Source organism: Ursus maritimus, unplaced genomic scaffold (assembly GCF_017311325.1).
Source record: "Ursus maritimus isolate PB19 unplaced genomic scaffold, ASM1731132v1 scaffold_18, whole genome shotgun sequence".
NCBI classification, from domain to species: domain Eukaryota; kingdom Metazoa; phylum Chordata; class Mammalia; order Carnivora; family Ursidae; genus Ursus; species Ursus maritimus.
In genome coordinates, this window is record NW_024424230.1 from 10420805 (window position 1) to 10438975 (window position 18171).

At 32.6% G+C, this 18171-nt stretch overlaps 1 protein-coding gene across 2 annotated transcripts in view; it reads left to right on the forward strand.

The window, feature by feature from the left end:
* Positions 1-18171, forward strand: part of CDH19 (cadherin 19) — a 90907-nt gene that overhangs the window by 36330 nt on the left and 36406 nt on the right. For both annotated transcript variants that reach the window (XM_040632445.1, XM_008704804.2), the window contains exons 4-8: positions 4354-4473; positions 5821-5985; positions 11364-11545; positions 12104-12357; positions 16501-16622. In XM_040632445.1, coding sequence (XP_040488379.1) covers positions 4354-4473; positions 5821-5985; positions 11364-11545; positions 12104-12357; positions 16501-16622 — 843 coding nt within the window. The remainder of the gene's footprint in view (positions 1-4353; positions 4474-5820; positions 5986-11363; positions 11546-12103; positions 12358-16500; positions 16623-18171) is intronic.

An 18171-nucleotide genomic window follows, 5' to 3' on the forward strand; every position in this document is an offset into this window, starting at 1 on the left:
TGCTTGGTCCTTTGCATTTCCATTCTTATTTCATAATCATCATTTTAATTTATCCAGTAATACAACTTGTGAAGATTTTGATTAGGATAGCATTTACACTGTGGATCTATTTATTGATAATGCTGTGTAGTCATCTAATTCATAAACCCAGTATTTTTGTTCATTTTTGATCATTAATTTCTCTTTTGTTTCTTTGTAGAGATCTTTAATAATTTTTGTTTAGATATTCCTGGGTATTTTTATTTGTCATATATATTATGTATTTAATTGAAATACTTTATAAATATATATTTCTGGTATACCTAAAAATGGAGTTTTGTGTATCTTTTTTCTTCCTGTAACCTTGCTAATTTAACTATTTAATATTCTCCTGTAAACTTTTTTATAGGTATATTCTGCTTGATTTTCATAAAAAATACTGTTGCCTTTGAATAATTATTGTAATTTTAAAAAATGTTTCCACTATCTATCTATCTGTCCGTCCATCCATCCATCCATCCATCTATCCATCCATCCATCATCTATGGATCATTGGTCTGTCATTGTCATCATCTTTAATCATTCATTTCTGTATACATGGCATTGCCTCATTGCATTGTCTAAGAGGTTCAATACAATGCTTTAAAAAATAGCAGTGATAATAAACTCTTGCTTTTTAACTACTTCAGAAGGAAAAGTTCTAACTCTTCACAATTAAATATGATTGCTGTCAAAGTTTAAAAATGCCCTTAATCAGATTTAGAAAGCTGCCCTTTTTTCCTAATTTTCTGGGTTTTTATTGAAAATAGAAATGGAATATTTTCAGATATGTTTTATATATATAATGAGAATTTTTGTTTTACATTTATCTTTTTTAAGCCATTAATGCCACAAATTATATTGGTTCATTTTCTGTTAAAACATTCTTGAATTTTAGTAATCAAAAATTCAAAATGCCTTCTCCTATGAAAATAAACATTTAAAAGTAGTTCCACAGTATGCTAGAGATGGGCCTGTATAAATTATGTTCTTATGTAGAATAATACCCACAATATTTTAGAATCAGCTTTAATTGATAGTGATGGGTAGGTATTGTTAGGGAATGGGATGACCAGGAGACTGAAGCCACAGTTCCCATAAAACTGTTCAGTGATTCTCACAGTACACAAAGATCATGTCATACAAACAGTGATTATGTAAGCCTAGAAAGGCTGCTGTACTTGAAAAGAGCATCCCTGTGCTAGTCATTTGATTCAAATGTGAGTAATGCAGCTGAGATTACTGACAAATAAAGGAAGGGTTACATATGTTTGTATAACAATGAGTATAAATTCAACATTTATTTGTTTCAACCATGAAATATCCCTTTACCTATATTTAACTGGTAATAGAACAAGGGGGGAAGGGGACTGTGGAACAGTTACTGATTTTTTTGCATTGAAGGACACATTATTGGTCTTATAGTGATTTTTTGTTTCAGTTTTGTGTGTAATATATAGCTAATTCCTAGCTGCAAGTGAATGTACAGATGGATTCTCTTACAAATGACAAGGGAAACATAAATGGAAAACATTAAAAAAAACATATCAAAGTTTTTTGTATTTCTTGACTACTCTAATGTTAATTTATTATTACAGTTTATGCTTTCTTAAAGATGTCTGCAGTATTTAAATTACTGATTAGGAAAATATATAAGCTTACTTATGGCTTTTGATTTTTTTAGAAAAACCTTTTAGAAAATATCTAAGGGCCTAAAGTTGCTTAGCCTGTTTTTAATGAATTGTGATGTCAATAAAAAAGGCAGGAAACCGCTAAAGTAAATAAAAGAAAGTTAGATTGAGTGATATAAAAATTGAACATTGCTAAGTTCTTTCTGAATTTTACAACTAATAATTTACAAATCATAAGAATTAAAAACAAAACTACATGTAATGACTTTTTTGAAATTCTGTTGCATATTTTTATCATCTTAATTTATTTTATATATATTTGATGGTAACTTAAAATAGGGTAGACATGTATATGTGCTCTCTCACACACATACACACACATAAATACTAGGAGTAAATCACTAGTAGTTGATGAATGTCTGTTATCAAGCACTGGGTGCCATTGAGACATTGTAGAATTTTCTCAGTTCTATAGATTGGTACTTTCAATTTAAAATAGCTATAAATCTTAAAAGAGAGAATAATAAATATTTCCCCAGAAATTTGACTTCCTAATAAATTCACATTAGAAAGATATTGTGAATATTTATAATATTGTTTTTATCCACTTAATTTCCTAAGAGTTTGACTTTTTGGATTTTCCACACACTCAGAAATTATTTTATGACTCATTAATATATTAGGTTTTCCATTTAGTAGAGAGCAAGGGAGTGACACATTAGAATACCAAAGAGGTACATTCTGCTTAGAAGTAAATGAAGCATCAGTTTAAAATGTTCTTGAAAAAAAAATGGAAAAAAAACCCTTAACTTTGTAACTTGTTTTTCTATAAATGGAGAACAGGGTATCTGTGACTCGGTGCATTTTCGTGATCTTCCTGGTGCTCATTTGTATAGTACTAGGTAAGGAAGCCTAAAGTCCTAATAGTAAGAATTTCTTTTGGTCAACAACTAACCATACAGTGATTTTGACTATTGCTCCAGAAGCTAGATACAGGTAGTCTAGTTCTGGAATCTAGGGAAAGAAATGAAATGGAGACATAGGAAATGTAGAAAAAGTAAATGGATGTGTGCACAGAAGGTAGTTAAAAAAACAAGTCTTGCCCAGTACAAACTGAATTGATGTCCCTAAGAATCCTTTTCTTGGAATAACTCCTTATAATTACTAACATAAATGGCTTTTATTGTTTGCTGATTATTTATTGATTTATTTTATTGAGATATAACCAACATACAACATTGTGTAAGTTTAAGGTCTACTATAATTTGATTTGATACATTTATATATTGTAATATATAGTTACCACCTTGGCATTCGCTGGCATCTTCATCACCTCATATAATTATCTTTTGTGTGTGTGGGTGGGGGGAGACCATTTAAGATCAAGTCTCTTAGCGACTTTGAAATATACAATATAATATTGTAAACTGTAATTACCATGCTGCTCATTAGCTCTCCAGAACTTATTAATTTTCTAACTGCAGCTTTCTAGGTTTTGATCAACATTTACTTAATTCTCCCACCCTAAACCCCTGTTAACCAGCAGTTTACCCTCTGTTTTTATGAGCTCAGCTTTTCTAGATTCCACATATAAGTAATATCTTTGTCTTTCTCTGTTTGCCTTCTCTGGCTTAGCATACCGTCCTTAAGGTCCATGTTGTCACAAATGGAAGGAATGTACTGTAAAACACTTGAAACTAAGGTGTTCACATTTTGTGTGGTTGTACAGTATACAACAAGTGTTAAGCAACTAGCAAAATACTAAGACAAAAGAGCAAATATTACATACATTTAAGGGCCACGGCAAGAGTTTCAACAATTTTACTACAGAAGACTAGAAGGGCTTCCTCTTAGAGTGTCTTAGTTTATAAAATTAGATTGTAATGAAAATATTAATGATGCTGGTTGTAAAGAAAATCACATAGGCTATTTGATTCTGTGATGTTCATGTTGCCATTCTTGTTGACACAGAACATAATGTTTCAATAAATGCAGATTTCCAACAAGACCCAAAATGCTATTCCATGTTTACATAAAGATGATTAAAAAGCTCAATAATTTTAAAGATATATATATAATTTAAGAATGGAGCTTAAATGTACAAATGCTTACATTGTGTTTTATTGATTGTTACTTAATTTTAATGAGAACACTTTACGTTATCAATATCTGGTAGATTTTGCTTTGTACTTAAAAAAAAAAGAATTCTTCAAAGTAAGTTTTTTATAGAAGGGAATTAAACAGGGAAGATAATTATGCCCTTCCTCAACTTGATACTAATTCAAGCACATCAATAATTTTTGTTAGTATTTTATCAACATTCTGTGACTTTTTTGAGTTATAGGTCACAATATGATTTTTAAAGTAAACTGCTTCCAATTCCCTTTTGATTCTTCCACTAATAATACACCTTTGAAAGATCCTGAATGGATCTTGTCATGGATCATTTAATAGTTACATTCATTATGGCATAGAACTACATGTTTAAAATTCTACATTGCATATAGGAATTAGGGCTGTTTTGCATGAGGCTATATTCTCTTGTTTATACAGAATGATACTAGTTTTATAATTCTGAGTAAGGAGGGCTTGTCTTTCATTGTATATCATCATCTTGCTAAAGAGAGAATGCTGTATAGAACTGAATGCATTGTTCAATAATACCACAGTCTTACATTCTTGTTACTATTTATATTTTCTTCAGGAACATTCGTCATCCAGGTGACAGCAAGTGATGCTGATGACCCTTCAAGTGGCAATAATGCTCGTCTCCTGTACAGTTTACTACAAGGCCAACCATATTTCTCCATTGAACCAACAACAGGTATTTCTTGAGTGAAATAAAGTGCAATTCAACAGGATTCTAAGTAGGCAAATGTCAGAGCAAAAATCATCTGCTTATAAACATGCTGTACAGTAGATCTGATGTTTCAATAAATAAATGGGTTGTAATTTTAAACATTCAATTCTTTTTAGGCTTTTAGCTGATTTTTCTAACTCTCAGAGTTGAATTTTCCAACTCTGTACCACAAATCATTTGTGTATAAGGTATACGACATATGTAAAGATTAAGACAAATCAGTTAGAAAAAGAAAAAAAAAACAATTTAAAACTATGCTGAAAGACATGTAAAACAATTGACTAAAATTTGATATTAAAAAAGCCTGTAAGCATATTAAAAATGATGAACCTCACTAGTCATGGAAATGCAAACGAAAATCACATGAGATACACCTCCACACTCAATTCTCTCCAGTGTCAAACATAGGGATACTAGCAGTGTCTAATATAGTCACAGTTTCTACAGTGATTCGTATAAAAGATTATACTTGTAAAACACTTTAGTCCACAATTAAAATGCCATCACAGTATGATCCAATTTATCCTTTTTTGTTTTTACGGGTCTCACAATTTTTCAATGAACACTTTTCCCCAAACGTATTTGAGTACTGGCCATTCTCTTTCTTCATGTTAGTGTTCCCAAAATCTTTAGGTCAGCATCCCCTTGTCCTATGCAGCACCTTAAATTTTTCCTAGTTTTCTTTTTTGCAGTGATAATTACTTTTTCACTGAATAATTTTATGGAAAGTTGATATTTATTACATTTATTATGGTCCATCGTGAGTTTGAAAATCTGTGTATATATTTATCTCTATTGGTAGATTATGAATAACTGTCAGTCAAAAAAAAACCTTTCTTCACATATCATGACTTCAAATAGACTTTAACATCACAGGTGCACAATATTTTTTTGCATAAATTTGGTGTTGTAATTTCCACATTTATTCATAATTCACTTATTTCAAATTTAAGGGAAAAGTTAACTGTAGCACACAAATATGTTAGAGAACATAGCAGAAAATAATTTGAGGTAAAAATAAGATATTCCTCTTTTCTACCTGCAGATTATATTAATATAGTTATTTTATTAAGGGTCTACTTATGTTCTTAGTATATGATGACTGTGCTAAACTCCAGGCAGAGTTGGTGTTTATTATTATTATTATTATTATTATTATTATTATTATTTCTTCAGGACAATGTCTAGCATATTGTAGTGGTTTGAGTGTGTCGAAAGAATGATTATATGATTGAATTCTTAAGAAATTAACTAGGAGGATATCATGGTTAATAGTGAAATAATAATTGAAGTTTTATTACATTTTTAAAGGAGTCATAAGAATATCTTCTAAAATGGATAGAGAATTGCAAGATGAGTACTGGGTAATTATTCAAGCCAAAGATATGATTGGTCTGCCTGGAGCACTGTCTGGGACAACAAGCGTATTAATTAAACTTTCTGATGTTAATGACAATAAACCTATCTTTAAGGAAAGTAAGTAGAAAACATCCTGAATTTTCATTATAACATAATTATACGTATGTTAAATATATGCAGATGTTAGTGTTTACATCTAAAGCACCGCAACAGCACTAAAATTATATAAAATAATTTCTTTAATTATTCTGTGTGACTATTTTTATTAGTGTGAAAAGTCAAATACAAATGAAGGAGTAATGTGTTTTCTTTCAATTGCTTCTGTAACAATTTCCACAAACTTCACATCTTAAACAAATCATTATCTTAATGAAATCTGTTATAGGTGTCACCAGATTAAATTCAAGGTGTCTGCAGGGCTGTGTTCCCTTCTCGAGGATCCTGGGGAGAATCCATTTCTTTGAATTTGGTTGTTGGCAAAATTCAGTTCTTTATGTCTGTAGGATTAAGGTCTCTGTTTCCTTGATGGATGTCAGCTGATGGACATTTTTAGCTCCTTGAGACATCTTTCTGATTCTTGTATATAACTCACGCACCTCAAACACAGCAGAAGGTGTCAAATCCTACACACACTGTCATCTCTCTGACCGACACTTATGCCTCTTCTTCACTTTTAAGGACTGATGTGATTGGATCAGGCCCACTTGGTTAAACCAAGACAGTCTCTGCATCTCAAGATAGCTGATTACCGATATGAATTCCACCTGCAACCTTAATTCCGTTTTGCCTCTTTATGTAATATGTTCATTGATTCTGAGATATTTGAACACATATATTTTGGGGGACTCACTTTTCTACCTATGACAGTAATGATTTGAAATGATATTTTATTTTTTTAATTTTATATTTATTTTTATTCAATATATTAAAACTAAAAAGAGAAACACAGTTCACCTATTTCTATATTCACCTATGATTCATATATATGAAAAATATCTGTATAATATTTCACATATAAGAGAGGTCATATGGTCTTTGTCTTTTTCTTATTTCACTTAGCATCATGCCGTTGAGCTCCATCCATGTTGTTGCAAATGACAAGATTTCATTCTTTTTTATGGCTAAGTAATGTGCGTGTGTATCCTAATTTTTTTATCCACTCATCCATTGATGGACACTTAGGTGGTTTCATATTTTGGCTATTGTGAATAATAATGCAATGAACATGGGAGTGCAGGTATCTTTTCTAATTAGTGTTTTCATTTTCTTTGGATGAATACCCAGAAGTGGAATTGCTGGATCATAAGGTAGTTCTATATTTAATTTTTCAAAAAGCCACCATACTGCTCTCCATAGTGGCTGCACCAATTTACATTCCCACAAACAGTTCACAAGGGTTCCCTTTTCTCCATGTCCTCACCAACACTTGTTATTTCTGGTTTTTTGAATAATAGCCATTCTGGGAAGTATGAGATAATATTTCATTGTCGTTTTCATTTGCCTTTCCCTGATGATTAATGATATAGAGCATTGTTTCATGTATCTGTAGCCATCTGTATCCCTTCTTTGGAAAAACATCTATTCAGATCTTCTGCCCATTTTTAATATTGCTATTATTTTTATTATTATTATTTGATTTTGAGTTCTCTGAGTTCCTATGTATTTTGGATATTAGTCCCTTATCAGATATATGATTTGCAAATATTTCCCACCACTCAATAAGTTGCCTTTTCATCCTTTTGATGGTTTCCTTTGCTGTGTAGAAGCTTTTTAGTTTGATATAGTCCACTCATTTTTTTTCTTTTGTTGCTTTTGTTTTTGGTGTCAGATTAAAAAAATCATCACCAAGCCCTAGGTCAAGGTGCTTTACTGCCTGTGATTTCTTCTAAGAGTTTTATGGTTTCAGGTCTCAGTTCAAGTCTTTAATCCATTTTGAATTCTGTTGCATTCTTTTGCATTCGTTTGTCCAGTTTTTCAACACCATTTATTAAAGAAACTGATATTTTGCTATTGCATATTTTTAGCTCCTTTGTCATAAAATAACTGACCATATATGTGTGGGTATTTTTTACTCCTTAGCATGAATAGGCCCCAACTGCTCTGATGATTTAAGTTATAAATACAAGTTAAATCACTCAGCGTGCTTCAGAAGGAATTTCTTTTGAAATTCTTAGGAGAAATTATTTTTTTCTTAGGAGTCCCCCCCACCCAGGGGATTCTGTCTCAGCTGCAGAAATAAATTTATAAGCAAGATTAGGAATCATGAGCAATTATGATAGGAGGAATGTATAAGCATGATTCTAGCACCATAAAGTTACCTCACTCTTTTAAATGCTTTTCTCTATTTCTATCCCACACCATAATCATGTGAAAATATGTGTATTGACTGTTCTTCCAGAACAGAAGCATGCTGACCTCCTTAGTCTATTCAAACTACTTCCCCTATTGTAACCCCATTAGCCTCCTCTCCTTTTAAATATTTAATACATATCTCCTCTGATATGCACAACCTCTCCTCACCTCTCAATCAAGGGCATCCACTCTGCCTGTTAATTACTATTAACATTCAAACGTGTGGTTGTTGTTGTTTTCATCTTAAAAAAATAAATAAATACATTATTGACTCCACTTCCATATCTAGCTAACCATGCTTCATTTTCTTTTCTTTTAGAGAAAAGAATTTTTAAAGTGTTGTCAAACTCATCAACCTATTTACTGTCTTTTAAACTCTCTGGAGCCCACTCCAGTTGGGTTTTATCCATGCTACTCCACCAAACTGATCTGGTCAATTCTATCAATAATCTTTGTGCAACTAAATCCAATCAATCTCAGTCCTAATATAGTGTGATTTTTCAGCAGAATTTGACAGAATTACTTCGTTCTCATGTACTTTATCTTCTATCTCACTGGTCACTTTTTAATAGTCTTCCTTGCTTCATCTTCATCTCTACATACTGTAAACTTTGGTGTAGTTCTGCTATCAAGCCTTAGGACCTCATTTCTCTTCCATCTGCATTCACTCCTTGATACTCTCATCTGGATACAAGACTTTAAATTCCACCTCTATGCTGACACAATTCCCAGATAGTCACTTCCAGTATGAACCTCTCCAATGAAACACACATGTGGATATCCAACTGTCTACTCAATATCATCATTTATATGGTATATATATTTAAATTTGACATGTGTTTGAGTTCCTGATCATGTCTGCCACCTCCTTTAAGCCTCCTCTTTTTACAGCTTTTCCCATTCAAAGACTGTCAAATCCAGCCTTCATTGCTCAGTGCAAAATCTCACCCATTCAATTCAGATTCAATTCAATTCAAACAATCCAATTTAGATTACACTGGGTGAAATCTAGGTCAATTCTAATTTCTAACTCAGACTGAATTGATGATCAGTTCTGCACAATTCCTGCTAGTCTCTTATTTTCAATATTCTATGAGCGTGCACATGTACACGCACACACACTCTCTCTCTCTCTCTCTCACACACACACACACACACACACAATCTCTCCTGATAATAGAAACTTACTTTGTTTAAAGATTTTGAAGTCACCTTCCCCTCTGTTCTTTCTCTCACATTCAAAATTCAATCCTGTGCAGATCTTATTGGCTCTACCTTTTAAAAATATCCATAATCTGAACAGTTCTCACCAATTTTATTTGCAACCTTGGATCATGCTACCCACTTAATTTGTCTCCATTATTGCCATAGGCTCCCATCTAGTCTCTCTGCTTCCACTTCTGTTCTCCTTTGGTCTACTTCCAACACAACTTTATTGATCTTGTTGAAATACAGGTCAGATCATATCACTTAAGTGTCTTACCATGTCACTCAGAGAAGAAGTCACAGGCCTTAATATAACCTCCATTGTCCTAAACAATTTGCCATCATCCAGTCCTGTTCCATTACCTGTGGGAGTTCATGTAGTAGCATTCTACCCCTTCTTCATGGACAAACCAACACCAGGCAGTTGACGTACTCTCTGTCACTGGAAAACTCCAGCCACTGGTTTTGTGGTCTTTCGACTTGCTCTTCCCTCTTCCTGAAATTATATTTTCTCAAATATGCATTTTCTCACAATGGGAAAAAAAAACCACAACACTTTGTGCAGTACAGTTAAGCTGTTACTTCCTGAAAATAGTAGAAATATCAGCAACTTTTAAGTAACGTTTCTCCCATGTTAAAAAAGAGAGGACAATCTCACAAGGCAGTCCATGAAGTGACTTGCTATATTCTTAAGGAAATCAATAATCTCTTTAAGAGAAAAAATGATTATGTGTTCCTTTCTTAAATTCTACAAAGTTTCGTTCTTTTTTTCCTAAAGATTTAATTTATTTATTTGAGAGAGAGAGAGAACATGAGCAGGGGGAGGAGCAGAGGGAGAAGCAGGCTCCTCGCTGAGCAGGGAACCCAACACGGGACTGGATCCCAGGACCCTGAGATCAGGACCTGAGCCAAAGTAAAGCACTTAACCAAATGAGCCACCTTGGCCCCCAAGTTTCATTCTTTAGAATATTGACAAATATGATTATTTCCCACATCTTAACATAAACCATAAATAATAATTTACAAATAGCTAACTCTTAATCAGTTTCATGCAGGTTACTTCTGAAAAATAAAGGAAACAAATCTCAATTATTTTTATTTACATCTGTGTATTTCAAATATAACTGCCATTGTTTTCACGTGTCCAAAACAATAGGGTCATCTGACTCCAACGTGGTTTTCCTACTTCATCCACTCACTAACTCCTGTGGATCCACTTCCCCCCCCCCTCATTTTCAATATGGCCAACACACTCAGGCTCAGAATCTAAAAATTAAACTATTACACTTACAGCTCACTTACTTGCTTTATTCTCTCCCATCTCTAATCCACATTTATATTTACTAGTAACTTTTTTTAAAAATATTTTATTTAATTATTTGTCAGAGAGAGAGAACAGAGAACAAGAGCGCACAACCAGGGGAGTGGCAGGCAGAGGGAGAAGCAGGATCCCTGCTGAGCAAGGAGCCCTATGCGGCCCTGGATCCCAGAACCCTGGGATCATGACATAAGCAGGTGCTTAACTGATTGAAACACCCAGGTGTCCCACTAGTAACTTTAGATATCAGAGAATGCTTAAGTGAAATTGAAAACTATTTTTATCAAATTTAATTGGGATGGTTGAAGGATATAATAAAAAAAAAATCCAAAAATATCAACAAAGTATTTGTATGAATAGAAATTTGAAAATTATATGTGCTGGTATTAAGACTTCCTAAGCCAGATTTGAGAGACATTAATAGGTCCTAAAGTAGGATATTAGGGAAATACAAAATACAGATTACAAAAATAAATAAGGGGTAGATATTGATTTAGAAAAAGTAACTGGTAGAAAGTGAGAGTATGGGTTTTCCCATAGTCCACAAAAAAGGGTACTAAAATTGGGAGTTTCTTACGTTTATTATTTTTGTGAAATATCTTGAATTTTGTTTTTAAAGGTTTATACCGCTTGACTGTTTCTGAATCTGCACCTGCTGGAACTTCAATAGGAAAAATCATGGCATATGATAATGACATTGGGGAGAATGCAGAAATGGATTATAGCATCGAAGATGATTCACAAACATTTGACGTAATTACTAATAATGAGACACAAGAAGGAATAGTTATATTAAAAAAGGTAGATATATTTTCAATATTGACTTTGCAGAAGAATACAAAATCAAATCAGAAATACATATAATTATTTTGTGTAGCCAGTTAGTTATTGCTTCATTAAGTAATTGAAATGAGAACCTGTGGTTTATGATTTAGGGAGCAGAGGAACTTAGAGATGAGACAGAGTTATTACAGAGTCTCAAATTATTTGTAGAACAGTTTTTTATTTTATTATTTTTTTAAAAGACTTTTAGAGGACAAACGTTTTGGAAAGATCTTAAATAAAAAGAAATTAATTCTCAATTCCATAGGATATTTATGCCCAGACAAGTACAATTTTAATCCTAAAAAAATGTAACTGTTATTCCAAACCATTGCCTAACCGATGAAGATAACAAAACACTTACAGGGCTTTGTCGTGCAGCTGCTTAACGATCATATCAGAGGGATCCAACCAAGTACGTAAGAAGCAAAATCTAACTACAAAGCAACTGAGACTTCATAGCCCAAACTTTTTTTCTAAACAATGTCTTGGGTTACTGAAGCCATTTCTTCTTCTGTACACTGTATTTCTTTGTAGGAAGTGGATTTTGAGCACCAGAACCAATATCGTATTAGAGCAATTGTTAAAAACCGCCATGTTGATGAGCAGCTCATGGAATACCATGTTGAAGCTTCCACCACTTTCATTAGGATCCAGGTGGAAGACGAAGATGAGCCTCCTGTTTTCCTCCTCCCATATTACCTATTTGAAATCTTTGAAGAAAGCCCACATGGATCATTTGTAGGCATGGTCTCTGCCACAGATCCAGATCAGAGGAATTCTCCTATCAGGTATGTTTGGGAGGCCAGCTTTGTATTAATATATGAGTGAATACAAACTAGCCTGAAAATAAAATTTCATAGAAATGTAAGAAAGGTAAATCTGTATTCCTCTTTATGGTACTTATTAAATTTGCAACATTTTAAACCAGTTAAAACAGGGAGCTAACTATTGATAAAATTGTAGTGAAAGAAGCAATTGCAGTTGTACAATAAATAGGCAATCAAAATTTCAAATTCAGTGAAGTCAACTCTACTAATTGGGATAAGTAGGTGAGGGAGAAGAAACCATTGATTATGCCGAGTCAGAAGCAAAACTGACCAAAATGTGCTCCATTTAAATACTACTTAATTAGTATTCAAAAATCGAGAAAGCTTTCACAGGATACCACTTAAAGTAGTGAAAATGAAATAAGTTCAGTCGGTTAGAAATATGTTTCTGTGTTGCAATTAAACAATACTTATCTATTAATCTAGTCTGTTATTTTCAGGTACAATATTTTCATTTTCATTAGACCTGGTTAGACATAAAAACAAAATCTGTTATATTTCCTTCCACCACCTTCTCTTACTCATCTGTTCTCCACACTTCACAGTTCTGAGAATTTTACAAACTTCCATGTAGTTATTAAGATGCTGACTACTGCTTTGCACTTTGTAGGAGCTATGATACAAAGAAGCTTCTTTAGATTTTTGAGACAGACGATGCTCCCACTTTACCACTGTAAATTTTAATCATAAAACATTGCCTTGTAATATGTAGATACAGTTCTTATTTAGTAGTACTACTTTTAGTAATAAATATAAGAATATATGTGGTATTACATATATAATTATAACCCAGTAAATGAATTATTTAGATTTTTTTAAGTAGTATATCTATTCACCTATGTATTGCTCTTTTGAGAATACTAAAGAATACATAATTCTAAAAAAATGCTTTAAGGATTAAGATGTTTATTATATTATCATTTATAATAATAAAGTGTTGGAAACAATTTAGATATCTAACTGTAGTGGTATAATTAAGGCAATGGATGATAAATGCTTGACAGTGATGACTGTGAACATAGCTAAAAGCATGGTGTGATTTAAAAATAATACAAAATTTCTAGAGTTGTATGTTTACGACAAGTAAAAGTATTTCCTATCTTTGAGTCAGATAAGTGAGCCACACCCAGATATTAACTGGGGTTGTTTTATATTATCACTATTGGTGGTTACTTACTTTCTTTTCTTTCTTTTTTTTTAAGATTTTATTTATTTGACAGAGAGAGCTTGAGCTGGGGCAGGGGGAAGGGTAGAGGGAGGGGGAGTGGGAGAAACAGGCTCCCTGGTGAGCAGAGAGCAGGACATGGGGCTGGGGCGGAGGGGACATGGGGCTTGATCCCAGGACCCTGGGATCATGACCTGAGCAAAAGGCAGATGCTTAACCGACTGAGCCATCCAGGCGCCCCTACTTAACTTTATTTTCTACCAAGAATATTTTAGCTAATAATTTTTACCTTTATAATGAAATTAACTCCTTTAAAATTTGTTGTTAGTGGCTATCAAAAGAATATTTTTTAATGTCTTTTATGCAAAAGATCTAAAAAATGTTTCAAATCAAATGATAAATGATTTCAATTTGAGTTTTAATGTGGTATATCTTCCTTAATATTACTACATGGTAAGACATATGGAAACCAAAGGAAATTAAAGGGCATTTTATTTTTCCCTCAGGGGTGTTCCCTGTTTTGGGGAAATAAATTAACACATAGTAAAAAATTACATTATACGTAATTCAAGTAACTCATATTACTTAGTTTTTCCTTCCGTGTAAGAATTACCTGGGATTTCTCTGAAGTATGGAGATTCTTAGGCTCAATTTCAGCAAGTCTTGGGTGAGGTAAACCGGCTTAACAAATTGTTCTTGCCATTGTTGTCATTGTTAAGTGCAGAAAAGCGTGAGAGAGTATGCCTTGATGTGAATTAATAAACTCTGTGGTAAATGTTTAAGAAAAATGGGGTGCAGGTATAAAGAATGCAGTAATTAGACCTGAAATTGATCAGTCATGAGCAAGACAACCAAGGGGGAAAAAAGAATAGACAAATGCTAACATTATCTGAAATGAAAGAGGGATCATAACTTTTGATCCCATAGACATTAAACAATATTATAGGGAAATACTATGAATGACTCAAACCCATGAATTCAGACCAATTCCTTGAAATTCCTTCAATGAAATTACCAAACATTCACATAAAAAGATAAATAACCTGAGTAGTCATGTGTGTGAGAAACAGGAAGAGCTTTGTGGGTATTCGGGAGTGTTGGGGGTGTTCTCCTGTGGAAGAGCTGTCTTTGAACATCTTTCATCTGTGCTCTAACGGAAGCACTTAAAAATCCTTGAAACACCCAGTGGATCTGCAGCGTACTTGGAAAAAGACAGCTTTTGTACGTGGGGTTGGCTTTCACGTGTCTCGGTTGTTTCGTCTGTGAAATGGGAATGTACTTTAGTAGAGGCATATGAGGATTAAGAACAAGAGGCACAGGCAGGTATCTGGAGAAGCATGCATGGAAGAACCATTTGTTAATCATTCAGGCAAGAGCTGTTGGCAGTAGGAAAACAGTGCACAGTCACATTGTATTCATTCAGAATTTTGTAGGAATGAAAAGTTCCATAAAAAGGAATTCCAAAATGAACCAGACATCAAAACATCACATTTTAAGCTTTTTAGCTCAAGCTCTTTCTAAAATGTATTGCACACATCTTTCCTAAGTGGTGTGTATTGACTATTATTTAGAATGTTACTGATGACTCAAGGCCATAATTTTCAAAAACTTTTATTTGAAAATTATGTCAAACATTTGATTGGTTTTATTTGGAATGGTTTATTATAGAAACAGGATATTCTAGATATATTATACAAAATATTAACTGTTAAACTACTGTTGCTGTCTGTCAACAAATCTCTTAAGTAGGAAATGTGACCATTTGTGGATATGTCAGTAAATTGCTTATAAAGGTTTAAAATGGGGTAGAGTTAAAACCAAATTCCTCTAAAGCTTAATTTTCTGTAATTTCTATTTTAATTCTCCCCTGAACACCAGTCTACAAATCAGTGCAATATTTTTAGAGACCTGTCAATTCAAGATTAAAATATTCTCATCTCTTGCCACATAATTATGGCAAACCTCATTGATGTCTCATCAAAGTCTTCAGGAATATACGTGCAATGAGAAGTCATCATTGAACCCAAGTTATTACTCTTCTTTAATTTTTATTATTAATCATTTGCAAGCAGATAAGACATGCTGAGTACTTCAAAGGCTCCTTTCATTGTGGAGTTTGAGATCATTTTCCAGGCTTTTGCATGAGGGAATTTTATTATCTGGCTTCTTTCCATGCATGTTCTAACAGCATATTCCGTCTACTATCATTACTTTTGGGGGATATATATATATATTATTATTATTCACTAATTAAATTTGTGAATGTGAAATGTTATGGAATGCATCCTTTATAACTGATTTTGTGTAAATTTTAATAATCTTGTGTATATATATATATATATATATATAGTCTCCATACACACACACACACACACATCTCTCCTTTTTATTAAATATTATCAAAGCGTTTTCTTTAACAAAACCGAACATTTCTCATATGTCAGCAATTGGGTAGTTATAATTCACAGATTTAGCAAGCATCTAAATGGTGTAGGAAAGAGACTCAGCAGTTTAGGGTGAAGATATGCTTTGCGTTGCTTCAAAGGAAAAAACAGGGTTAACAAGCAATAATTTTTTACCGCTATTTATTTTTACTTCTCTTAATTTTGCAAATGACATTTTACCATTTCTTTTTAGCTAAATCATTCACTTATTAAAATTTTCTTTTGGGATTGAGAATGAATTACATGTGTTTAGATTCAGCATATCTTAATTTAAATCTGAGGCCATTTTAGTGTAGTTTTTTTCTCTTTAATCCTCACCACGTTGAATCTTAAATATATGCATGCACCTTTCTAAAAATTGTTCAGCATTACATTTGCTATATGGAGCATGCATTTAACTTGTCTAATTGCCTCAAAAAGGTTTTATATATCACAGTTATATGGACAAAATAATAAAATTTATAAATGCCTTTTTTTTTTTTTTTTTTGGTGCAGGTATTCTATGACCAGAAGCAGAGTGTTCAGTATTGATGACAATGGCACAATCATCACAACTAACCCTCTTGATCGAGAGATTAGTGCTTGGTACAACCTAAGTATTATAGCTACAGAAGAATGTAAGTACTCATTTAGGACCACACATTGGTTCAGCATATATTTAAACCATTCAGTAATCTCCAAATGTAGGGGAAGAAGGTAGCTTACATTTTGTTGGAATTGGAGTTAAATAATATATATGTCAATTCATATAGGTGTATTTTATTATTTTAGATTACCAATGTCTGTTCATTCCTATTATAGCTTATTTATATACTTACCACTAAATACTTTAAGACCTTTTATCATGACAAATTGAATATAAATTTTGCAAGATGTTTAACTGAGATATATTTAATATATACTTTCTATGGGTTCTCTTTTAAGTTATGAGTTTAATGTAACAAGAAAGTCTTATGTACATTACCCCCCCAAAAAAAATTGACCCTTAAAAAATACGTATAGGTAGAAAAAAGTTATAATATTTATTTCATAGGAATCTTTCCCTTAAAGAAAATTTTTAATTTAAAGAAATATTTAATTAATGTTACACATTCTTTTAGTACTATCCAAAGAGTAGTAAACCTAATGAGTGGGAATTAAAATTTTAAATTTAACGTAATTTAAAATTGACTAGTAATGTCATACCATTTAGCCATAATCAGTTTAGACTGACTGTATTAGTTCATGACGGGACTATTCTAGAAATAAAACACAGAATGCCTGTGCCTTCTTCTATTTCTGGAACAAAATGTTAGCTATATACTCTTGGACATTAGGGACAGGGTAACACTCCAACACTGCCTTTTAAAACTTTAGACATTTAAAAATAATCATATTTCAATGAAATTATGGGGAAAAAAATGAAGGACTCAAACAGAAAACATTCATTGGTACATCACAAACAGTAATCATAGTCAGACATTTTCAAATCAAGCTCATATTGGAAGCTGTGCTAATAGTCACATATTCAGTAATCAGTGGGGACCAGTTGTTGTCGTTGTTGTGTGTTCTTATTTTTGTTTTTTATTTTTTGGTTTTCGTTTTTTGTTTCCAGAGATAGGAAGATGATTGCATTTTCAGGTTGTAAAAAGTAGATAAAAATCATCCTAATTCACTACTTGGATAGTGTCTTCAAAATTATCAATTAATTTGGAATTAAGTCAACCATATTAATTAATTTAAGCCCAAAGGAATAGATATAACACAATATAAAAGATTATCAAGATCATCCCCTTTATTTAATTGCTAGGTTTATTATAGTTCAGTAAATAATTAAATTTGTGAATGTGAAATGTTATGGAATGCATCCTTTATAACTGATTTTGTGTAAATTTTAATAATCTTGTTTACTTTTCTGGCTTTTTTTGAAACCGTTAAACATATATCTTATTCCTTACTTATTGAGCAGTGGCTGGGGAATATGGTGGAGTGGAAAGCATCTCTTGCATATTTTTTTGTCATGCACTGAATAGCTCTATGGAAACACTGCAGGAGGACCCAGTCTGGGTTTTGAATTTTCCATTTAACTTAACAACAAAGACTGAGGAACAAATGTTACAGGGAATAAATGTGAGCTGCAACAGAAGAAATGCCAAGGCTCTTGGTGTCAGAAAACACAAAGATGCT